Source organism: Bactrocera oleae, chromosome 6, assembly GCF_042242935.1.
Source record: "Bactrocera oleae isolate idBacOlea1 chromosome 6, idBacOlea1, whole genome shotgun sequence".
NCBI classification, from domain to species: Eukaryota; Metazoa; Arthropoda; class Insecta; order Diptera; family Tephritidae; genus Bactrocera; species Bactrocera oleae.
Window position 1 is genome coordinate 45500088 of NC_091540.1, and position 26515 is coordinate 45526602.

At 33.8% G+C, this 26515-nt stretch overlaps 1 protein-coding gene across 2 annotated transcripts in view; it reads right to left on the minus strand.

Annotated features, from left to right (window-relative positions):
* The window catches only part of Ets65A (DNA-binding protein D-ETS-3), an 81320-nt gene that overhangs the window by 4949 nt on the left and 49856 nt on the right, over positions 1-26515 (minus strand). For both annotated transcript variants that reach the window (XM_036372299.2, XM_014239738.3), the window contains 3 exons: positions 25531-25578; positions 13983-14172; positions 27-235 (listed from right to left, as the gene is read on the minus strand). In XM_036372299.2, coding sequence (XP_036228192.2) covers positions 27-235; positions 13983-14172; positions 25531-25578 — 447 coding nt within the window. The remainder of the gene's footprint in view (positions 1-26; positions 236-13982; positions 14173-25530; positions 25579-26515) is intronic.

The following is a 26515-nucleotide window of genomic DNA, read 5'->3' on the forward strand; positions in this document are numbered from 1 at the left end:
GAAGGAAAGCAAAGCGTGTAAAATACCTGATGACGATGTCATACCATGATGCGGACTCATAAATGAGCTCAGTTTAGCGCTATGATGATATGGTGTCATAAACAAGTCGCTCTGGTACTTGTAGGTGGGATCGCTAGCGGCGGGTTGTGTGGCGGCGGCCAAACCTTGAAAGTCAAACTTGTACGCATAACGTTTGCCATGCACTTTGGTCATAATGTTCTTGTCGTAGTAATATCTGTGGATGAGATGGAATGTTAGTATATTTAATAATGTGTTAGAAAAGCATATCATCAAGACTACAATAATAATAATAAAAAAACTATAAACAAACAGCTTAACAAGCAATACTAATTGCCGTATTTAATATTAATTTAATCAATTCACAAACGTTTAGCCAATTAAGACGGGAGCCACTGTTAAAAATCTTATCTGCGCAAAGTAAAGTGCTAAAACTAAACTGGTTCACTTACTAACGAGACATAGAATATTAATTTTTCAATCATTAACGTAAAATCGAATTTGTTTCTACAGGAAATATTTCACCATTGGGTAGATATGGCAGCTCTAGTTATGATCTAGTTATAATATTTCGAATGTGATACCGACCAGTATTTAATATGGAGAGAAAGTACGTTTTGTTGATCTAATTTCAAAATGATGAGCTTCAAAACTTTCAATACTTAGAATTGTCACTGAATTTACATATATTGAACTTATGGGATATCTATATATACGTTAAGACTGTACAATATTTTAAGTATGGTCGCGGTATTATAGCCTAGTACGACCACGTTTAAATTCACCAGCCCAAAATTCAACGGTGCACAGATCGATATCTCAAAAACTGACGGACAGACAGACGGACGGACAGACAGACGGACATTTAATCTACTTAACTCGTCACGCTGATCATTTATACATACTCGTATACTTTATGGATACTCTGACCTTTGCTTTTAGGTGTTACAAATTTCGTGGCAAACTTAATACAAAACAAGTAAGAAAGGGCTAAGTTCGGGTGTAACCGAACATTTCATACTCTCGGAGCTTGCAAAAATCGAATCCGGGGAAATTCCTTCAATTAATCAATTTTATAAATATATAACTCATACACTGATCGACATATTGAGCATTGTGTTTGTTAGAATTACAAAAATCATTATGTGTGGGATATGAGGGTTTGGGTAATTCGTAGACAAATATCACATATCTTTGGCATTAAACTATAGTATGCTCAATATAATCCGTTCAGTTAATTTTGTTAAGTTATCTTACATATTGACCGATATACTTGTATACGGTATAAAGTCAATCAGTAGTTTGCAAATCTTATATTTGGTAAATGAGAGATAGGCATAGTTTTAAACCGCTTTTATCCATTTTAACCATTACCACAGACATAGATGATCCCTGAGTTTCATTAAGGTACTTCACATACCATCACAAATATAGGGGGGATAAAGTCATATATTATAATATATTATAAGATATTGATATCAGATAAAGATTCTCTCCGAGTTTCTATAATACATATATCTCACAAATTGACAGATATTTTCGATAAAAAAGTGCGCAATAGGAGTCGGGGTCCATATATTCGGTACCTGTGGGCTTAACAGTTTTGTTTCGATTTAGATAAGTTTTGGTCATTAATATCAGTCGAGCGGCTCCCAGGATATGGGTTTTCACCTAAATGTAGGCGGTGCCACTCCCATCGTCTAATTTTGACCCTTGCTCCAATTAAGTTTTTTTGTATCACCTCAGATGTAAAATTTAATATCTCTGGCGTATTAATTTATAGATTTATCGCGCGTACCGTTATATGGAGAGTAGGCGAGGTTATCACCCGATTTCATTCACTTTTACAGTGTCAGTAGTAGTACTTAAGCGATTTATGCTGAGTGAATTTGGTTATTATAGCTATAAAAGTTTAGGACATATGTACATTAAACCTCTTAGAACCACGCCCGTTTCACAAAATGTTTAGCCCACCCTCTCGCTACTTGCGATCCTATGTGTCAAAATAAAGTCTTATATCTTAATTAAGTGCTTAGTTATGGCACTTTATAGGTTTTCGATTAGGGGTGTTTTGTGGGCGTGGCAGTAGTCCCATTACGCCCATCTACAATTTCGTCCTCACTTTTTTGCCAAGAAACACGTCGCATTGCGATATCTCAATTCTTAGTCAAGTTATAGCTTGCACAGACAGACAGATGGAAGGAGGACAGACAGTCGCTCGTAATTCAACTCGTCTTGTCATCCTGATGATTTATATATACATAACCTTATATATATCTCGATTATATTTAGGTGATACAAGCAGCAGTTAGGTGAACAAAACCCTGTAACAACATGTTGCAAGAGTATAAAAAGTATTTATTTTCAAAGCAAAATATTAATATTCAGAACTACTTTCAGACGATTTTCCCAGATTCAAAAAGCTGTATTTCTCGATACCATAGTTTGATTGGCGGTATAAAACAGTACAAACTAAACATCAGATAAATAAATTATTTTTACATTAGCTCGTTATTTATGATTTTTTAATCAAAAGAAAATAATAAAATATTATATGTGGAATCTCCTACTGATACTCTCTCCACAATAGCTTTAAACTTTTTTTCAATATTTACGTCTTCTTCAATCATTTCTGACCCAAACAGCTTGGTAATATTCTCACAATTGGAAATTGGCCTTTTTTACAAAATTTTTACCGTCATACCATTAAAAAATATAATGTTTGTGACCCTTAACAATCTGACACGCTTACAAGTTCAGTCTGACCTGCTTACAACCTACAATCCTGCCCAACCATTACATAGCAAACATAAAAAGAGTCGAAAACCTGAAAAAAAAACTTATTAATATTAAGAATTAATTAACAAACGCTGGAGTGGTAGAATAATTTACTTTTATTTTCAACTTTTTTCTTTTCGAAAACAAGTACTGTAGACCAAACATAACTTGTTGCGAAAATTTACATAAATTTTTATGCAAAAATATGTTGTTTAGCATAAAACTTAACGATGGCATATACCTATTTTGCGTAGCATGTAGACAATGTTAAGTTATTTAATTACATATTCAAATTCGATAAGCCGACGAATATTAAAAGTACAGTGTGTTGAGAAAAAGTTCGAAAAAAAATTTGGCATACACACTATCACTGTATCACTATACCAACCTTGTGAGTGGCTTCTAACATTTTAGTTTAAAAATTATAAGCTAATATTTTTAATACCGTTATGAAAACCTTGAATTTTTCAATGAAAAAAATGTTGTGGGAAAATATATATTATTCTTTTTTCAATTCAATTTTATTTGGAATCTAACTTTTTGTAATGACAATAACTAAATTTGTTGAAAAAAACAATAATGTTGAGGTAAAATATCAGTACCTTTACATAAATAAAGGTCTAGAAGAGTAATTTTCAAAGTTTGAGATCAATCGAATCGAAAGACGACCCCTTTCGATCAATTAATAATAGTATTGTAAATAACTTTATTCTGTAATGTATTGCCCATTTTGATCAATGACTTTTTGCTATCTTTCAGCCAGCATCATAATCCCACGTTCATAAAACTTCTGGTTTTTATTAGCAAGAAACTGAATCAGGTACGATTTGACATCATCATCATTATTGAAATGTTTACCATTCAAAGAGTTTTGTAAAGATCGAAACAAAAAGTAATTCGATGGTGCAAGGTCAGGACTATATGGTGGATGTGGCAAAACATCCCATTTTTGCCGAGTGACCAAAGATGTGTGTGGCCTTGCATTGTCATAATGGAATACAACAGCTTTTCGATTTATCAATTCGGGCCGCTTTTCAACTGCATTGTTTAATTTCGGTAGTTGTTCAATGTAGACAACAGAATTGATCGTTCGATTGGGTGGTAAGAGTCCAAAGTAGACAATTCCTTTATAATCCCACCAAACTTATAACAAAACCTTCTTTTGATGAATACCAGCTTTTGATGTTGTTTGAGCTGGATCACCTGGCCTGCTCCACGATCTTTTCCGCTCGATATTGTTGTAAACAACCCATTTTTCATCGCCAGTTATCATTCGTTTTAAAAATGGATAATTTTCATTACGTTTCTTTAGCAAATCGCAGCTGTTAATACGTTGCGTTAAATTCGTTTCTTTCAGTTCGTGACGAACCCATGTATCGAGTTTTTGAACATAGCCAAGTTGTTTTAAGTGATTTTCAATGCATGTATGTGATACCTGAAGCTTCTCTGCAATCTCACGTGTTGTACTGTGACGATCCGAATCGATTATTGCTTTAATTAGGTCGTCATTAACTTCAACTGGACGACCAGAGCGTTTTTCATCTTTGAGTGAAAAATCACTAGAACGAAATTTGGCAAACCAATTTTGACACTGCCATTCTTTTATGGCTTCGTCGCCATAAACAGCACATAACTTTTTGAGCTTGCGATGCGTTTTTGCCTTTGCGAAAATAAAAAAGCAAAATATGACGAAAATGTTCTTTTTGATCTTCCATTTTTCAACTAACGCCAAACGAAAACTACGTAACCGATCAAAAACTGATTGACAGCTGAATTGCCAACTATCAAATAACAAAATGTGTTTTACATTTGGACTACGCCAGCAAACCTAAAAATTCAACTGAAGCCATCTATGCGGGATATCCGCAATTACAAAGTTGCCAACCCAATATTTGCGTTACTGCAACATAACCCAATATATGTATGATCTGTCACCTTTCCCTTATTATTTCTTCAATCTTTTGAGTGAAAAAGTAATGTAATGATAAAATAGATTTTATTATAACTGATATCTCATTGTCCATATTCCATTATCTTCTAATTTCATTATCCTCGTATCCCCCTTTGGCGTACAATGAGTAATTGCTCAATATGCGATTTATTAGTTTTATGAACAGGTTTGCGCAATATTATTATTTGAAATTATGAAATACAGTAGTTATAACCTGTCTTAATAGATCTTACCAAATTCCAGAAATATGGTAACCAAAATCATGTGCAATAAACAAACATTCTTCTTCTAAAATATATACTTCTCCTCCGAAAGCCTTTACAATTTTGAATATTATTTATGAAACATTGAACATCATTGTATAAAAGTGCACTTTTAAAATCGTGATTAAGTGCTTCTCAGAAGTGACAAGGGTGTTTTCTGAAGCTTTAAGAAAAGTACTCTAAAAACCTGTTCATCAATCGTCTCTTTATAACTCTTAAAATGCCGATTTAGGTATTTATATTTACCATATTTGATACTCATATCTAGGAAGATTTTAGTTTTATGGTTTAAACTGTTGGTATTTTTTGCATATATTTATACTTTTAAAAGCAAAAATGTATATTTTTACTCAGATATACCATTAAGATAATTACAGAGCAGCTTACTTAAACTCTGATTAAAAGACTCAAGGCTATTTCTATATAAATCACTTCCTCTGAATTAAGTAACCAAAAATCTAGAACCTTGAAAGACAATGAAATTATTAAATTACAATAACTTTCATAAAATTAAAGTAAATATATATATTTATATACGCACACGATAATGTGCAAAATGTAAATATATACATGCGTCCATTTGTATCCCGGACTTCATTATGTCGCACATTATTACCTACATTCACATATACCTATAATATTTATGATTATATTTATAAACGGAGATGTACATATCTACATACATACGAGTACCATATATCCATTTGTTGATTGCCAAATTGTAGCTTCCCCTTTCTTCTCAGTTGCACGCTCTTTGTGCGCTGTCTCTCGTCCTTGGCTATTTCCGAATTTATTTGCTTGACTTTTGTGCGAAGTAATTAAGTCACCGAGATTACTACTGTGCATACAAGCACATTCATCTCTACACACAAATATCCCGTTACAAAGTAAATATTGTTTTTGCAAATGCGAAATGTAATAAAAATTCTCTGTAATTGCTAGAGGGTGTTAATTTGCAATCAAATGGCGACCCATGAAAGCATCAAAAGAAATCGAAAACAATTTGTCTATTTCGTGCTTTCTTCTTTTTTGTATGGTAACCTTAAACAAAAATTTTGTGACATCACGTGGTAACTTTATTTAGTGAAATTTGGTTAATAGATGCATATGATCTTAAATTAAATATTAATGTTACTAAAATTTTTAATTATTAATAAATATATGGTGAACCTGCGTATTGTAAAACATGTTTAAGGTTACTTATATGTTTTGTTATTATAACCCAAACAGAGTACGAGTATAGTTTGCCACCAAGTTTTTAAAACCCTGAAGGAGACCTTGTACTATATATATATAAATATAAATAATACGCATGGCGAGCTGTGTCGATTTAGCTATGTCCGTCTGTCTGTGTATACTCGAACTAGTCCTTCAGTTTTTGAGATATCGATCTAAATTTTTGCACACATCCTTTTCATTCCAAGAAACGGCTCATTTGTCGAATTGTCGAAATCGCCGACATCGGACTACTATACGATGTAGCTTCTATACAAATATATCGTTCAAACTCAAGTCCTTGCATGGAAAGTTTTTTATTTGACAAATATCTTCACGAAATTTAATATGAATTTATTGTCCAACACAAACTTACAGTCTCCGAATAAATTCTTCAGATTGGATAACTCTAGCATATAGCTGCCATAGAAATAATACATTTTCTTTTTATACCCGTTTGTGCTATTAGAAATACACCCTTGAAGGGTATTATAACTTCGATGCAATTCAAGTTAACGCTTTTCCTTGGTTTATTTTTAAATTTGAAGATTTTGAGGTGTGAAAAGTGTATTCTGTATTCTGCACTTAACATCTTACGACCAACAATACTAATTAACTATATACTTACAGCTACAGAGTGATCTTAAGTATCCTACCTTTGGATTGCAGAAATCCTAATTCTTTTACTATTAAATTTTTTTTCGTTATAAAATATTACCAAACATTTTATATCGTACTGGATAATGAACTATTGGTCACCACTACCTACTATCCATATTTGGGCCTCATATAAACTATAAACAACCGAGTTCCTTAAAAACCCAATAAAAAGTGAGGCCAACAACAAGCTGACAATTAAAAGTTTCCAAAAACACAAAGATTTCACTGATTCAAAAAGTAATTGGCACCATGAGTGGGGTTGTATTGTATTTTCAAAAACAAAGAATGAATACCAAAAAGCATGAACAAAAAGTATGGAAAATGCAGGAGACAAACCGAAAAAGTGAAGAAATGCATAACGCTGAAGGAGACACCACGAATTGAAAAGTCTGACAAACGATGAAGAGTGAAAAAACAACTCAATCCAATTGTTAAAGTTTTGGAAGAGCAACAACAGCAATGGCGTCGCCAATTTCTATCGAGTGGCGCAACCATTGAGTGGAACAAAACAAAAACGAATAATTGAAGCAATGGCAATGGCGTTCTGAGTAAAAACGCTAACGAAATGGAAACAGCAAATGTATGGATGTTTATACTTTACGGATCGGACGAGCATGTCAATAACATACATATGTATGTATGTATGTATATAAGAATATATGCATTGAAGAACAACAGGCTGGCACAGTAAATGGAAGGTGGCCATTGGAAAAACACAGAGTTGCGTTGGCTGAAAATTGATTGCTATGCAATATACACACATATTTAAAAGCATATATGTGTGTGTATATATACATGTACATGCATGAGTGCAAGTTTTCGCCCGAGTTGGGTAGTGGAGGCCACTTCCGGTCGAAATGAATGAACAAAATGCAGCCAGTCAGGCAATCAGTCGAAACTGCAAGCGCTAGTGTGTCCAAATAACAACAGCAGCGAGCAAGTAAAAGCAGAGAAAATAACAAAAATCTCCATGGTTATTTGTAGCTTGTCGCTGAGTAGCTGAGGAGTTCGCAACTTTTCATTATCTTTTGGAGAATTTTTGATTTCAATTTTCATTCGTTCTCACAAGCGTTCGATGGCAATTGGCACGAATTTAATTTGTTTGAAACAATAATTTTATTTGTTTCGCGCGCTTTCTGATTCATTTGTATTTATCATTTTTACTCTTAACAACCAGTTGACATACGACAGGCGCATCTATTTGCCATTTTATTGAGCAGAAGCTGACAAAAGAGCAATAAAATAAAAAAAGCGCTGCTTGTCGTAATTAAAAAGAATACAATTAGTGACAGCAAAAATGTCAGTTGTCAACAGAAAATAAAAGTTGTTTTTATTTTTATTACTTTTATGGGTTTAACGCTGGCATTGAATGTCAATTATGCATACAAATCGTAATTATGTTTGTATAGAGAATGTGCCGATCACTGTCTCTGCTGGCTCTATCTTCCATTTAATGTATTTATTAAAAAGTAATTTAAATTATAAATTAATTATGTTTGTATTTGTTTGTAAATGTGTCAAAGAAAATGTTAGTTTATGCATACAACTTTAATAATTAATTAACCGCTAATGCATTACATATACTTGTATATTTTTTTTAAGTTTTTACAAGGTATTGCGTTTGATTATGCGTATAGTTATTCATTTTCAGTCACATCTTTTAATTATCAACTTGTTCTCTGATAATATAAAAGAAATATTACTAAGAGTCTTTCAAATTTGTTGCAAGAAAAAAGTTGTTTATAGCTGTTTTCTGTTCGTTAACTTTGCACACTGCTCTCGCGTCAAAAAAATAAAATGTAGGCAACAATTAGCTAGTTACATTCGAGGTAATAAAGTATGCGGATGTCATATTAACGGGGTGTAACTGCTTTCTTTAATGGTACCTAAATTTTTTTGACAGATTTTAAGGAAAACTTACTAGTGACTAGCACAAATGGCAAATTAATGTGAAAAATGTATAAAATGTGTTTTAATCAAAAAGTTTAAAAATGCCAGGTGAAGATATATGTTAAGTAAATATTCATTGATTTTAGTAAATAAAGACTAGAATTTGACCTTGAGAGTATACCAGCACTAGTTATTGTTCATGAGCTCTTGCTCATTTTGTGAATACTGAAGAAACTCATAGTAATTCTAATAAATATGTATAAGTCTGCACTAATATTTACGAATATGTTGATAGTTGACTTATATATTTAGTTTTCTTAGCGTTTTATGTAAAATACCAAGAATTCTAATACATCCTTCAAATAAAATGTAGGCCTTTGAAAATTGTTAATCTAATATATAAGTTTCCAGCAAAAGAAGAATACTAAGGCATAGTCGTATCCCACTCCGATTCCTTTGCTTCCAAACCTGCCCATTCTTCTATTCAATAAATGATTTAAAATCAAATAAGGATGTTGGAATTGGAAAAGTTGGAATCGACTAAAGCAAAAGCTTTGTAAGATAATACTCGAAAAACGTTCAAAAGGTCATTTAACATATCAAAGAAAAATATTGATATTTTAAGCTGGGAGTTTTAAATTCAAAAAAACTTTTTCTGAAATAATAAATATTTACTTATATTTAACCAATCATAACTTCGAGAAGAAAACTGAAAGCCAAATCTGTAAGCTGTATTGATTCACAAAATATTAAGCTACAGAAATTTTCTTCAATTTTAATTAAAAAGCGAAAAAGTGGTGCTGCAGAAAATATTTTTTTTTTGTAGGGCTCGTTTATTATACCGAAAAGTTTTATTTTATATTTCATTATAAAAAGTTTTCTGGAACAGATTTCAATTATATTTTTGAATTTTAACTTTTACAAATAAATATAGATATGTTATGTATGTACAATACATAAAAAAGACATTCTACACCTTGAGGCATAACTGCCTTTAGTATATCTTTATAGCAAAAACACCACAAATATTTTAACGAAAAAAGTATTTGCTTTTTATCAACATCAGATATTTTAACGAAAAAAGTATTTGCTTTTTATCAACGTCCTTCTCAATATTTTAATGTTGTATTTACACAAAAGTGCTCAAATCAATGCCAATTGACCAATTCTCCACCCAATTTGCTATGTACACAACAACAAATTCGCTGTATTTATGTACATGTGTTAAAAAGTAAAAGCTGTCCGAAATGAAAATAACGGCGTATTTACCCCTTTTAAAGGATCTTTTTAAAAATACGAAAAAAATGCTGTCAATTGAGCTGTCATTTGCAATCAGCAAAAAGAAAAGCGTTGACACATACACTTCAATACACACACATATACCAACAAGCGCACACTTATACTTCAAATGCATGCGGCAAGCAATGATTTACATACATACTTGTACATACATACAAACATGCTGATGTGCGTGTGCAGATATATGGACCGAAAGTACTGTCATTGTTGTCACTTCGCATGTGCAAATACGCAAATAAGCCAAGTAATCTCAACTGGAATGCCAGCTCAAGTGGAAAAGTGCCAGCGAATTGGCAGATGAAAAATAAACGCAAAAAATGGAGAAATTGTCGTATCTTTAAGCCAATTTGGTTGCTGTGATTTTTGAGAATTTTTTTTACAAACAACAACAAAGCAATTCAGTTGTTGCAACAACTTACATATATGTGTGTTGCAAACAATCAAAAGCGGAGTAGTCGATAATGTATGCAAATGTTGTCAAATGAAATTGTTGCTGCCAATGATTTTCAGCCAACAATCACTTTGATGTAGCTGCCAGACACGCCAACAACAACTACTCACCTCTGAAAGGATAATGCTGATAATGTGAGTGTTAATGGTGCCGCTGTTGGTGATGGTAATAATGAAGCTACCAATTCTGTTTTCTTGAACCACATTCACCATACTTACACGCAGCAGTAGGTGTGGTTGTCATATCTGGAGCCTTTTGTGTATTTGGTATTTAAAAGGCGGCAGCAGTGAAGGAGTTGTGCGAGACACTAATGCATCTCTTTTACGCCATTGAACGCTCAATTTAACTTTGATGTTTGCTAAGAAACTCAAGCCACCAACTTCTGCAGATGCTCATATGTGCCCTAAAGTATGCTTTGATTTTTTCGCACTTCTTTTAATATGCGCACCAAATTAACCATTCAAGCAAACACTTGTCGTTTACCGTGTGTTTGTTGTACTAAATTGCATCTGTGTGAGTGTGTGTGCAGTCCATATGTGTAATGGGAGTGTTTGTGATTAACACTAGCTCAATCAACACAACAATAACATTAAGTAAATGCTAGTCATCAGCTCCATCAACCTCAGCATCCTTTTAAGCATGTATGGCTCATCCTCATTGTTGACGTCAAAGTGTCTGGCTGCCGCCTGAATGTCTCATTTGTGCTGTTTAGCTATGTGTTAATGTATGACATTAACCCTAAAATGGTATGGTGTCTTTGAGCATCGTTGTTAGTATTCAGAGTTTGCGCGTGTGTGTTATATGTCCTTTTTGGTGTTGTTTGACTGTTGGACACTTGAAGCTGTCACTAAATGGTTTACTTTAATCCTTTTTTCTCCACTTGTTTATTTACCAATCAATCTTGCTCGGGGGTGTTGTTGGATTAGCTTGATTACTTCATTCTCGATTTTAGGGAGTTAAACGGCAGAATTGTGCTTCTTGGCTTTCATATTTCTCAAGTAGATTGCACTTTGGGCCAATTTGCGATTTTTAACGAATTTCGTAGTGGACACATTTTTTTCATAAAGTAGTAAAAATTTTTATGGGAAAACTTTATATTTATGTATCTAAGCCTTTTTTCATTTATAGAGCCCTTGTTTTATTTATATAATTCCTGCAAGGATACTTGTATTTTAACACTGAAGGAGGTTAGACAGTAGTTTGAGAGACTTTGGAGTTACAATTTAAAAATCAAGGTCTTAGGTTAGAAAAGTTTTTAGCAGCTCGAAAACCAGGAAATTAGACAGAGCGAGAGAGGAGAGCGGGGTTATCCTTTTGTTCAGCATTTCCTTCCAATATATTTTCGGCTGAGAACTCTGTCTCTTTCAAAGATAGTCACAGAATTATGTAGTGTATAACCTTTAAAAAACACGTTAACTTTGTCTGCACCGAAGTTGTAACATCTTTCCCTGATAGTAACGTTGCCTTCAGTAATAATCTATGCCGAATTTCGTGAAGATATATCGTCAAATAAAAAAGTTTTCCATACAAGCACTTGATTTCGATTATCAATTTGTATGGCAGATATATCCTATAGTAGTCCGATATCGGCGATTTCGCCAATTGACAACTCCTTTGGGAGAAAAGGGCGTAAGTAAATTTTCAGAGCGATATCTCTAAAATATGGAATAGCAAATTAAAACTGGTTTAAGTAAGTACTTCTTAAGTACTTAAGAAGGTAAAGAGTAAAGAAAGATATAGTAGTATTTTATGAAAAAAGGATGAGTTCTTTAAAATTACTGATAATAGAGAGTAGGATAAGTTAGGTTTGGTTGCGGAACCAACTTTCCCGACAGATATTATGGGAACCCCACTTGGATAACAGAAATCACCGCCGGTTTGTGATATCAATTATCGACGTAGCTCTTTGCGCCTATCAAATATTAGTTGAGGCGACTCATACCGATTCCAGCTACATCGATTATTTTCACCAAAGTTATGACGTCTAAGATATATTAAGCTCAATCACCACCAAAACTGGAGTTTACTATAAAGAATTTGTTGAAGAAAAAAATGTTTACTTCTTAAGTCCATTTTCTGTCGCAGTTATAAACATACCCATTTTTACATACTTCAAATCCCCCTTTGCTGTTAAAAACCTTTATAAATACAATTAGGCTGCACAGTGAGCATTTATTGTGTAATAAAAAAATTTCAAATTACATTTTAGCATTGTTGTTGCTTGCTATTGCTTGCGTTATCACCACTACGGGTGCACAAAACACACCACAATTTTTGATTTAGTATTTCAATTCCAATCCAAAAAGTATGCTGTGAGCTTTTATTTGATTTCGGCAGACGAAAAACAATTTGTTGGTATATATGTAAAGCTACACATGTCTGAGTGTGTATGTGCGATTGCACGAAAACTGTCACATATGGCATATGTGAGCTCACCTACGATATGTAAGAAAACAAACAAAAATTATTTTATTACATTCAAAATGAATGGGCGGGTCGGCACTTTAATCTCAAAGCACACAAATCAATCAATGAAAATGAAGAAGTATAACATCATGATTTTTGGTTGGAAAATGGCAATTTTTGTATGTTTTTACTTATTTTTTGCCTTCATCAAGCCTTGCATCGCTCGCCTGCAAAAACCAATTGCACTAATCAATGCTCAATTACCCTGATAAATGCCAGCAAATTGGGCACATGTTCGGATTTTGAGACAACTAATAACACACCCAAACAAATGGTAAGTAATAGTAATAGCAACTATGTGTACATATGTATAATCTAGAAAGATAAGAGCGAGCTCGATAGCGCTCGAAAGGTGTATAATGAGCTAGATATACGCTTATTTGTGTACAATAGTCTCGAAGACATCATAATCTAGTTAAGTATTCCAATCACAACCGTTCAACACAACAATTTCGCTCATCATGTACCCTAATGACCGACCTTAATAAAGTGGCTCAAGCTGAGCAATCATCACAGCAGCGTTGGCAATGTGGCATGCACGCTATGTGGTCACTTGTACGCCGCAGTGATTGCTAATTAAGCACCAAAGCAGCATCGTAATGGTGAAGGGTGAGCCTAACGGGCATATACATTTATATGCATTTGTAGACATAATGAAAACTGCACGAACCACCCTGCTCCGTTTGCCTGTGTTTAATGCTCAAGGTATTAACATTTAATTCGTTGCACTTATACCACAATAACAACTGTCTTTTTAATGTGCGCATCCTTAAAGGTTTGTTTTGTCGCAAATCGCATTTGTCACAGCCCATTGTCCGTGTTTTGTGTTTTGCGCGGCGGCAACAATTGTGGTAAGGCAAAAAAATTTGATTTACTTATAATACACTTTTGTTGTTTTTTTTTCTACGTTTTGCGCTATTCATAATTTCATATTTATGATACCTTATTTTGTAATTCGTAATAGATTATTGTTGTTGTGCATTCAACTTACCTTAACGCACGACTCAGCTTATCATAATTCATATTCGGTTTTGATTTGCGTTCACCCCAACGTCTGGCCACCTCATCGGGATCGGTTAATTTGAATTCACCATTTGTGCCTTCCCAGGTAATGCAAGCCGCATTGCCGGAGTCGGATAGTAGTTCTAGAAGAAATTGCCATAACTGTATTTGTCCTGAACCTGTTTGTCGTAAGATGAAAGACCATAAGTTAATATTTTAGTTAAAGTCTTATATGTCTTTATTAAAGTATTTTATATTTTTGTGATTTTTCATCAACCATTATTGTGTTTGTTTACATCCAAAAAGGTTATAAATCAATTTTTATCGAGCCAAAGTCAATTGCATCACTCATTACGATGATCTATATATTGTATAGCTGGAATCGGAATCAATGGGAGTTTCAGCCAACGTTTGCTCGCTATTTGCGTTCTGATTCAAAATCTGTCTTTCGTATAATACCGATTATTGTTTCTGAACTGACGTCCGCTTTTGTTCCATATTCGTTAATTCTTTTTGAACTATAATTCGTTTAGCTACCTACTTCTTCTTAATCTTTAAATAATTTTCTAGCTTTACCTGGAAATAACAAAATTTATATTTTTTCTTAATTTTTATAAAAACAAGAAAAAACGTTACCCTTATCTGCACGTAAACTATAATATCTTCACAGGTGCATTTCTTTTATCAAGGGTATTTAAAATTTCAGCTCGATATCTCAAAAACTGAGGAACTAGTTCACGTATATAAAGGCAGACGCACAGACGGACATGGCTAAAAATACCCAGCTCATCATGCTGATCTTTTATATACATATATAGCTTTTTATGTGATTTCTTTTCACGCCGACGTAGTAAAAATTTAACTCCAGCATTTATATTAATCAATTTCTGACGTAGCCCACCTTACAACTTACGTCATTTCTAAATTACTAGTGCCCGAAAGTGTGACACTGCTCCTCAGCTACCAGTCGACAACCATAACCGTGGAATTAGCAATTTCGCCTCCTTTTTTCAGTACCTTACTTTTAGCATGCCAACTCACCATAAGCCATTTCCGGTACCTCTAGCAAATGATTTAGTATAATTTCCTTTACGAGTATATATATATTATATAATAATATACACATGTATGCATTTAAAATCATTATGCTCACAATGCTTAGAACAGTTAAGGATTTCCTTTATTGGTTGTATATAATATTTATATTCTAAATATTCATAAGATTACTAAATTTCGTTTAAATTTCTAGCTTATTAAAAGCTCAAAAATGTAGAAAGAGATTATGCCAAACAAAGATATACCTAAGAAGACTACTATTCAGTAATAAATTTTAGGCGATGATTAACAATTATATTCTTTCTAACTGCATTTTTCATTTACATTCCATCATACATCAGCAAAATATGCCTATGTTTATAGTTTTATATGCATTTTTGTAATTGTAAACATTTTCTCCACAATTATTGCACTTTGTTTGCCTTCCGTGTGCTAATGCAACATTTCCGGTAATTTTTGAAACCTCTTTCTTTGATTTTTTTTTTTCCACCAGCAACATCAAAGCGTATATTAAAATGTCAAGCTTTTCTCAAACTTTCAACACTTTTGCAGCGGAAAATAATTTTGCAATAAAAATTCATGCGCTAATATTTTAATTACCCACGTCAGGTCATTACGTGCGAGCAGTAAGAGACGGAGGCTCTCACCTTTGCGCTCGGCTGCCGTTCTAACTTTTTGTGCACATAAATGTACTCATACAAATTTACTTATGTGTTGCATAACGAACCTAAAAATGTAAGAATAATGCAAGCAAGCGCTTGTAATAAATTAAAATATTTGCATCTACAATATTATGGCGCTTTGCAACGCTTATACAAGTATAGTAAAAAAAACAGCGAAAAACTGTTTAGGTTTAGGTTACCCTTTTATTCTCAAAGATACTTTCTACCAGCGCTAGAGTGCTTTAGAGCTTTGGTACTTTGCTTTGAGCTTCTGTTTCAGTCAATTTGCTTCAGTTGCAGCCACTTTTCTACTACACGAATGTTGCATCAAAGTGGCTAAGGCCAAAAACTATTATCTACTACACATGGAATCTAACAAGGTGCATATTACACACACCAGTATATAAGGGGCTGCTAAGCACTTTGTGTTAGTTTCAAAGGCTGAGGTTACATAAAAGCAGCTGCGATTAAAGCCGCGACAAAAATGTTAATTTAATAAAAAGCGGAAGCAATTAGTTGATTTAGTTTTGCTTTGATGTTAAAGTAAATAAAATTTTTATGAGTGGGTGTGCTGAAAGAGACTTTATATACGAGTATATGTATTGTACATGGAACATTTACCTAGTTGTATATACAATAAGAAATAAGAAAACTAACTATTTTTTGAACTCACCTCATATGGCAGCTATACACTATAGTGGTCCGATATCTACAATTCTGACAAATAAGCAGCTTCTTGGGGAAAAGAGGATGTGTGAGGAATTTCGGATCGCTTTTTATTCTGCTGTCGATTTTTAGCACATTCATAATCATATTAGATGGTGGTAGTTTTATTGAATTCACCTTATTTTCAGTTAGTGCTAACCTTCTACACCCGATTTCACCCATTTTCACACTGTAGGTAGAGGTGCTAATAACATTTTCTTCCAGTGAATTTTGTTATTATTGCTTTAGCAGTTTAGGAGATATGCTATTAGGGGCGGGACCACGCTCGCTTTAAAAAAACAAATTTTAACTACATATGCCCCTCCTTAATGTGATCCTTTGTACCAAATAACAGTATTGTATCTTATTGCGGAGCTTAGTTATGGCAACTTATTTGTTTTTGATTAATGGCGTTTTGTGGGCGTGGCAGTGGTCCGATTACGCCCATCTGCAATACCAACCGTTTCACGGCACCAAGAAACATGTCTACCAAGTTTCATAAAGATATCTCAATTTTTACTTAAGTTACAGCTTGCACGGACGGACGGACAGACAGTCACCCGGTTTTCAACTCGTCTCTTCATCCTGATCATTTATATATACATAACTCTATATCTAACTCGATTAGTTTTAGGTGATACAAACAACCGTTAGGTGAACAAAACTATTATACTCTGAAGCAACAAGTTGCGAGAGTATAAAAATGCATGAAATACACTTTGATGTACTGCCGTATCCGCCATATTCTCAAGATTTGGCTCTCATCGACGATTGGTTGTTCGCAGACTTAAAAAGAATGCTCGCTGGTATTGAAATGTTAGAGCGACGCTGGAATGATTGTGTTGCTCTTGATGGATATTATATTGATAAATAAAGCCAATTTTGAAAAAAAAACCGTGTTTTCTTTGTAAGGACCGGGATTTTTCAGCCCAGGTGTTAATTGTTAGTGAGCTAGCAATACAACATTGTTTAGGAAGTTCAGATATTTGGTAGCATAAATAAATATTCTTTAGCTATCTAACTTGATAGCTATCATCGAAAGCAAAGTAAACTATTGAAAGCGAAGTTACTATGTCAGTAGAGTATACTTCTATAAAGTGATGGACTTAAAGCCAAAATCCGCGTTTTACTTCGCTGAACTGAGAAAATATCGAATCGAACAAGCCGCTGGATAAATAAAATGCATTGACTAAATCAAATAGGTTCTAATCAGTTAAGATCATTTTAATGAAGAGTCTAAAGGTTATCTTTTTGCCGAAAGCAGTTCGATATTTTGTTGTTGCCTTCATATGTGGTTTTTTTCGAGAGAGTAGTGACAAATGGAAATCGATTATGCTAAAAAGAAAAGTGTTTTAAATGAATTTGACTTATTTGAAGTAATTATGTTGTAAACACATTTAAAAGCCATTAACAGCCAGGTCACCACGAAATGTTGCAAATCATGAGAAACAATAGATTATTAACATTCCCGCATTTTACAAATATATAGACATATATTTGTATGAAGTATAGGTACATAGAATTGACTTCTTCATATACATACAGGCATATTTGTGTACAGAAATAAATACAGAAAATATTATATATTTCTGTTAGAACTCTTTATTACTGACAAATTATAAACTACGTAAATAGTACGTGCAAATTCTTCTCAAATCAGCTTTAAGATTTCTAAACTGAATTACTCTAACTCTCTTCATCTTCACAATTCTTCTGTAGACAGACCCTCTTTCTTTATTTCTTATTTGCCCGTCGCCGCTTACGGTGATTTGCAATTAACGCAATATTCATGATGCTGTTGGCATTATCACACATGAGTGGTGTTAAAAAGGCATGAAAGGCTCAATAACAAAAGGAACCATAGATATTTATATACATATCTATATGTCATACAATCATTCATACAGTCAAGCTATGCCCAGACATACACTAAAAGACACAGCGCACTTTCTTTTGGGGCTGACTTTTTCATTTGGACTTAAGTGTATTCAGAATTATTCATCCCTTATTGCTGCGCATGCTCATTGCGAGAAGTATGAAACCGGTTAAGAAATAAGAATTAATGATTTTCAGCATTAACTCGAAGGCATATAAAACGGACTGGTAAGTTTATAAAAAAATAGTTGTCAAAGTCGTTGTCAAAGTTGTTTCGAAAACGTGTTCTTTTCATTGAAAAATGTAACTCTATTAAAATATTCACTCAACCAGTAAATGAGTATCGACATTTGGTAATAAAGGTGCAAACATTTTTTCCTACTGGGTATGTTCTCGTACTTGAATTCAATTCGATCTCCTTTTCAGCGCTTTTTACTGTTTGCCACAAAGCACCTAATTGCCAAATGATTAAGCGATTTATGATTGCTTATACTTTGAAAAGCATGGCGTAAATAATAGCAATATTCTGTATTATTATTCATCTTCAACATTTTTGGTGACTCAATTAAATAATTATATGTTTTGTTCTATGAAATATTATATAAATATTTAACACATTATTTAATATTTTTGATTAATGAGCTGATTATTATTTACTTCATATTAAAATATATCTACATATCTCAGACTAGCCTCTAAAACTCGTACATAGCAGAAACTCTTTTTTAGTGGATTTCTGATGAATCTGAAACATATACTTATGCATATGTAATAGATACGTGTATATATAAAATAAGTAAAAAGTAAAAGTTCTCATAGAATAGAGATAGAAATGATAATCTTTCATAGGATACATAGTTTAGAGTGACAAGTAAATCGTTCTGAAATGCATGATGGAGACTGCTTTTATCAAAAAACAGAAAAAGTATATTTTAATAAAATTTTTGTGTGTTTATATCAAAAAATTGTTGTCGATGTCGATGTTATGTTAGCATTGTAATCAATATACTGCTCTTGTTAGATCTAACAGACCCAAATAGGCATGTAATTGTTGAACTAGAGAGATATTAATACGAAATCTTCTCTGTAAGCATGATGTACAGTTTAAGAGGAATCTTCAGAGTTTCCTAAAACTTATAGTATCAGGTCTAGTTAAATAAATCATTATTTTTGCATTAAATTAAATGTTTTAGATAACATACATAGAATGATTCGATTTATTAACTTGTTACCATTTTGAATAGTTTCATTATGCCACTCTCATGGAAACCATTGGTTGGTTTAAAATATTTCCCATCAAACACAAAACAAAATCTTCTTGATCGTCAATTCAGACTCGGCTACCGTTTGAGCCGGCTCATCGCGATTCGACAACGACCGTTTTGGTCTCACGTTGTCGCAACTGACTTACTTTTCATCACCAGGATCCTTCCTGTTCAGAAATGAATTTTGCTGCGATTTGCAGATGATTCGGTCTTTTGTGCAATGTTTAGCTTCTGAGCAATTGATACACTGCTTACATGATGAACGCAGGACTAGGCTATTTCCGTTATTTTATCGATATTTTCGACAATTGTTTTTACTGGAATCGATTCGACGAAACCAGTATCAGGACCATAAACACTAGCCACATTTTCAGTCGCCTGGCAGGCGTTTTCGACTTGATCGAACAGAAACTGTTCAATAGGGCGTATCTTCTCTTAACTAGTGTAACAGAACTGTGTAATAGCGCTTATATGTATAACGCGAGATACAGAGAACTAAATGCATCTATTAGAAAAATAATGGAAAATAATGGTAATATTACTTGACCTTCTTGTGAAAAGTTTTCTATGGCAGAAACAACTTCATACAAAATATAAAGAGTGACGTCATAAAATCTTAAATAATTGTTTTAAATAACGAGAACACACTAGGAACAAAGCAACGAAGTATGTTATATAAAAAAAAAATAATTTGTTATATTCCTCTATAAATTTTAGTCATCTATCTCTCTTAAAATTTTATAAGCACCGAAAAAGGAACTCTCCTCAAGTAACGCCCTTAATTTCTTTATCTTACGATTTCACTTAGTACACTGCACCGTTATAAAAAGTATATACAAAATAAAAAATATTAAACTAAAGTGAAGCAATAACTTTCACAACAACACATATCAAAGAAGTAAATCTGAACAAAGCAAGTTGCAATAATTTTCATGTTGCATGCTTAAGTGCATTTAAGTTTAATTCCGAACTGCAGGAGCAACAGCAAGGCGAAATTTGCCTGGCTGCCAACGTCACTCGGCGGCATGGCCTAAGCAAGCGTCGAAAGCACGTAGTCCGAGCGGACCGGACCTGCTGTAACAAAGCGGTTCCGTGTAAAAAGGAAGCCATAATTAATCAAAAACAGCATTTTTGCCACCATCAGAGCGAAAGCGCACGGCAGTCAAACCGGAGCTGAAAATGAGTTTTCACAATATTTTACCACGATTCTTTTATTTTCTCTTTTTTTACACATAGTCGTAACGACAGTACAACTTGAGTGTAGTTAAAAAAGGAAAGAGCAGTGAAAAAAAGAAGTTTTGTGGAACTAAAACTGTAGAGAATAAACACAAGCGCTCAAGCGCTTGTACTATGTAGGGACTGTAAGCAGGCCAGCAACAAGGTACAACGAGGCAGTAAAGTACAAACTGACACTTCGCACTGAAGTACAACGCCTTGCTAGCGTGCAGGTCTAGAAAAGTCACGACAACTTTAAGAAACAACAAGAGCCTGCTGTGGCAAGAAGGAAAATTGAATGTGAATAACATAAAAGACGAAAGCGCAACATGACCACCCACTCAGACAGCCGTCCTTCCGTTCTGGCAAGTCAGTCTGTAGGTTCATCAAAATGGAGCTCAATTTTAAATGCACGCGAACATACAAACGTGCCACCATTGCGAGGTAACTGAAACCAGGCAGGCCACTCACAGTCCAGCCAACTTTATATGTAAGGTGCAAGCGCACATACATATATGCAGTTGTACATAAATGTAGTGTAGTGCCGCACATGGACACAATTTGGTTGTCGCGACGGAATTTTAGTGGGCGCGATAGGACATTTTTATGCTAATTCCGTTAGCTTTTAGGGGAGACGAGAACGATATAAAATGGCGTTTTGCACGTTGACTTGGTTGGAGAAAGTATAGATTTTTGGAACACAACTCCATGCACGCGCTTAGCTGACGAAGCCATGCAAATGTACATATACCAAGCCTTAAGTATGTATATGCAGTAGTCGGTTTGGTTGTTGGCGGCTGGCGGTTGGCGAGTCAAAAACATTTCGCAATTGTGGTTCACGGTTGTAAAGGTTATGCAAAATAAGGTCAGCATATGCCAAGCAGTCAGCCAAGTTATGTCTTACCTGTTTTTGTTTGTTTATTTCGTCTGTTTGTCAGAAATAAAATATGTAGAAGTGGGACATTTGAAATATACTTTTCTATGTACCTGAGTATTCTTAAATTTCATGTTTTGGTTAACTCTTTTGGCTAATGTGACTTTTGTCTGTTTGAACACTTCATTGCCGTTGCTTGTGTTGCCAAAAGTGCCGTTTGCTTCATCGTTCTGGCCACAACTTTCGTGCTTTTTATTTATTCCATAAATAAAAAGGGTTTCAAGATATTGTTTCAGTATCAAAATTCTTTGAATACGTTGATTGTCATTCTACGTGAGTTTTGTAAGGGATATTTCAAGATTTTTTAACTAGGACATAACGTGCACATTTATTGTTGTGTCAGATAGTATATTTTTAAATATGTTAACTAGTTGTTGAAGTTCGAATTCTTACCGACGATATGGAAAAGACGAATTCAGAATATGAATGAGCATTTAAATTTAGTTTTTATTTGTATTATATTGCACTCTTAGAAGAAAAAGCTCAGAGCATTGTTTTTAACATCTTTCAGAATTTATGATAGTTTGAAGTAAAGCATTTAATGGGAGTTCGGAAAAGGTTGCGTTAAACGTTTAACGCATAGTGGTTAGGGTGTATGAACCATTCACTATTGAGCAAAGAGAAGTGAGTGAAGCATCACATACGTTTAGCGCAGCGGAGCAAGAAATTTCAAATCAACACTAAACTTTTCGTTCCGCTATTCTATTAATTATCTTGTTGTTGTGTAATTCTCAACTATTTTAATTAAGATGTAGTACAAGAGAGTGCTTGTGTGCTGAACGAAGCATACACCAGAGTGAGGCTTATGGGGTTAAGGATACTCAGGATTTTCAAAAATTCAAATTTTCGTTAAGTGTAATATCTTGAAAATATTCTCTGAAAATTTCGAGTTGATCCTATAATTTCTTTTTGAGTTATTCGACAAGTAACAAAGAACGCACGCTAGCGCTAGCGGTAGCTGCAAAAAACTTTAAATGCGTGTTTCTCAAAACAATGTTTTTTGAACTGGTGGCAACTGTAACTCGAAAACCGCTCATTAGATTCGAATGCAATTTTTACAGCTTTTAGAATACATAATAAACTCGGATCGAAGGATTTTTGCTTTTTCAAAAAATTCGATTTTTTAAGATCAACTTTTAATCTCAACTAGAAAAAAATTTCCTGAGGCCGCCATTTTGTTAAATTTTGAAAGAAAAAAAGCTTCGATCAGGCCCAGGACTATCTAAATATAAAACTATTTAACTATTTTTTTCCACCCGATTGGTTTAGATGAATTTCCAAGGACTTATGATTGTCATAGCAAGGACCTGTTGTTCGAACTGGTTCAACACAGACAGCTATAACTTCCTTACTTGTAAATAATATCTAATTATTAAAATTTGTCGGATGCTGAAAAATGAGATTCCCAAGGCAGGGGTTTCGCCAGCTGAATGATCGAAAAGATCTATTGCCAGACATATTATTTTATTTCCAATCACTATTAAAAAGTTAAGTTTAGTTTTTATCTATCGTTCCAAATTTTTTCATTTATATGTCGCGATACAGCCTTTTTGTTGCTGTTTCTTCAAATTTTTTAATTTCATCTTTTACTTTAAAGTTCTGAAAGAGTCTTTACTGTTAAGACTAAACATTTTCGTGGATATTTCCGCATTTTTTTTTTTTTTTTTTGATTGCGATTAGGTATTCTCTTATATTTACATCTCGGATTTATGGTGAGGTGTTTGGTTGATGTTGGAACTTGTGTACTTTTACTATACGTTTTTTATCAGACCAATGGAGGTTCTACTAGGCCTAATATGCATCCGAAATAGTGATGAACTTTATTGGCAGCTTTTAAAATTTTAGATTAGGTCATCCAATTATAGTAAAGCACTCAACTTTAATGGCCGATGCAGACATATACAAAATATATCCTTCAAAATTGTAAAATGAATAATGTATGGAATTAAAATAAAAACTTATAAAACGTGTCAATTATATCTACAAAAATAGGAAGATAATAAGAATATCTGTTATTACTCTAGAACCTTTTTCGTCGTATCATTTTTAAGCATATAAGACAACACGCGAAAGCTTTGTCTCTTTCAGGTGTTTTTTCTTATCCTTATCTCGATATCATTACTATTGATGATGCTAAATGCATAACGTGTAGGGATCTACGACTTGTGTAGGGCTAGAGGTAGAAAAATTTGATCTAATCGCATGCGAAAAGTTCGCTGAACATCATGGAAAAATAGTGTAATCAAACGAATTTTCGTAAATGGCATTTTTTAATAAATTTCATTGGATTACTCTTGTTGTTGCTGCTCTTGTTCCGACAGAAAGCATTCAGGCGATACTTGTGAAAAATACTGCAAAGCTCACACTTTAGTTTGGGTACCTTCTAATTAGGTTATAGGGCTATACTGTCTTGCTAACGGAAATTATGCACCCTTTGATCACTTCGCATATATACGCCCCACAAAAATTTTCACAGGGAACTTATTAACGATTTAATAAAAATACAATTTGGACTAAGAAAATAAAAACTTAAAATGTAAACTGGCCGTTAAGCGAGTAAATACAATGTTCTATGCAATCTCCGAACGTTGTTAAGATTAATGGGCATTTGTTTAAGTAAGCCACGCCCACAAAACATTATATTTTTATGCAACACACAAAAAGGCATACGTTATGAATTTTTAATGAACTTGAAGCGAGCCACATTAACTCTTTATTTCGATCAAAATGAGTTTTAATTGATGACAGCTACAATCTGGAACCATGTAACCAAACATAATAGTCCATTAAATGCCACCTAACACATAACCCTTTCATATAATGCGCCAAACCCTTTCACACTGCCTGAAAATAGAAACTTGAATAATTTCTCACAAAAGTCAACTGATAAATTTCTAGATCACGTGCGCCAGATTTACACACAAAAAAATACAAATAAATTGTACACAATAAAAATATGATAATTTTACAAGCGCAAGAAGAAAAAGAATCATGATGACTTACACAGGCATACCCAAGTAACTCAATTCAGGTCACACCCCTATGGAGTTGTAGCTAGTTCGGACTACGAAAGGGATAATTTCACAAAACACCTTGTCTGTTCGGCGCACGCCACACACACACACATGCGCACTCGGTAATGGATGGCGATCTACAAGGGTAACTCAAATAATTTGTAGTTGCGTCAAACTATAATTAATTCAAAGGTGTTTCGGGGGAACCCCCTGAACGCAGACAGACAGCGCCGTGGTCGCTTGCCAGAGACAATGACTTTTGAGTGATAAAAATCACACACTCGGCTCGGTTACACCTAATCGGGATTTGTATAATATTCGTACTAATAAATATATTCAAGAATTTCGTTCAGCTGCATGCATACGAATGAATGTACATATGTTTATGCAAATGTACAGCATTGCAAGAATTTTTCGTAATAGCATGTTGCAAGTGAATTTTAAGTAGCTTTTCTATTAACTAACTTATAGCACACACACCTAGAAAGCAACTTTAGTAACTTGCAAAATGCGTGGGGTAAACTCCCATCTGAATGCAGCCACCAGGCAGTAAGCTGGCTCGATACTTTTTCCAAAGTTGTGCACGTGCACACTTGACAGCCGCTTGACATTTAAGTTGTCACATTGGAGTGTGTTTGAGCTGTTGGCGTGCGTGCGCAAATTTAATCTCAACACCTGCATCTTTATGCTTTTATGACTTTAAAACCAATACGCGCCTAAAACATTCAACTAAATATAGTAACTATTTACATACAACTCAGTAATACTTGTGTACATATACATATGTATTATATAAGGTTACGTCACTCACCAGAGCTGGCTAGTCGACTGCTGGTAGGCCCAAACATTTGATATGGATCTGGAAAAAACAATTTAAATAAATAAATATTGTAAATACTTGATTTTCATAGTTCATATATGAAAAATATATTTATAGCGGCATTCACATGAAAATATACCTTGTTTTGTATGCGCGCAACTTTTTTAATGTTACTTTACGTAATAATGTAACGCAGTGGTTGCTTGTGTTAAAAATAATATGTAAGAAAAACATTTTAATAAAAAAAATTAAAGCTGGTTAAATATTTCTATCACAGTAACCATTCAAAAACGAATTTTCAGTTCAAAATTATTAGGAGCACCCCAACTAGATACATAAAACACAACTTGTTTATGGCAAGAGAGGGAACCCAGAAAAAATTTGTTTGCTGAAAGTCATTAAGCGATATATACACATATCATCTTATCAAATTTTTTGTCGGACCATTTAAACTGCACACGTAAACCGTATCAAAAAATTTTTTTTCCCAAAACTCGTACAACTTTTTATACCCTGAACAGAGTATATTAAGTTTGCCACGATGTTTGTAACATCCGAAAGGAAACGTCAGAGACCCTATAGAGTAAATATATAAATGATCAGCGTGACGAGTTGAGCCGATTTAGCCATGTACGTCTGCCTGTCTGTCCGTCCGTCTATATATATACAAGCTAGTTAATCAGTTTTTGAGATATCGATCTGAAATGTTGCACCCATTCGTTTCTCACTAAGAAGCTGCTCAGGAAAGGCCGACATCGGACCAATACAGCATTTAGCTGCCATACAAACTGAACGATCGAAATCAAGTTCTTGCATGAAAAACTTTTTTATGTGATGGCGTGGGTTATGAATTTGGCGTGGGTTATTATATAAGATAATATTGCAATATCCATATAAATTGTACAGATCGGATCACTACAGCTTATAATTGCCATACAAACAGAATCAAATTCTTGTAAGGGATCTTTTGTATTTG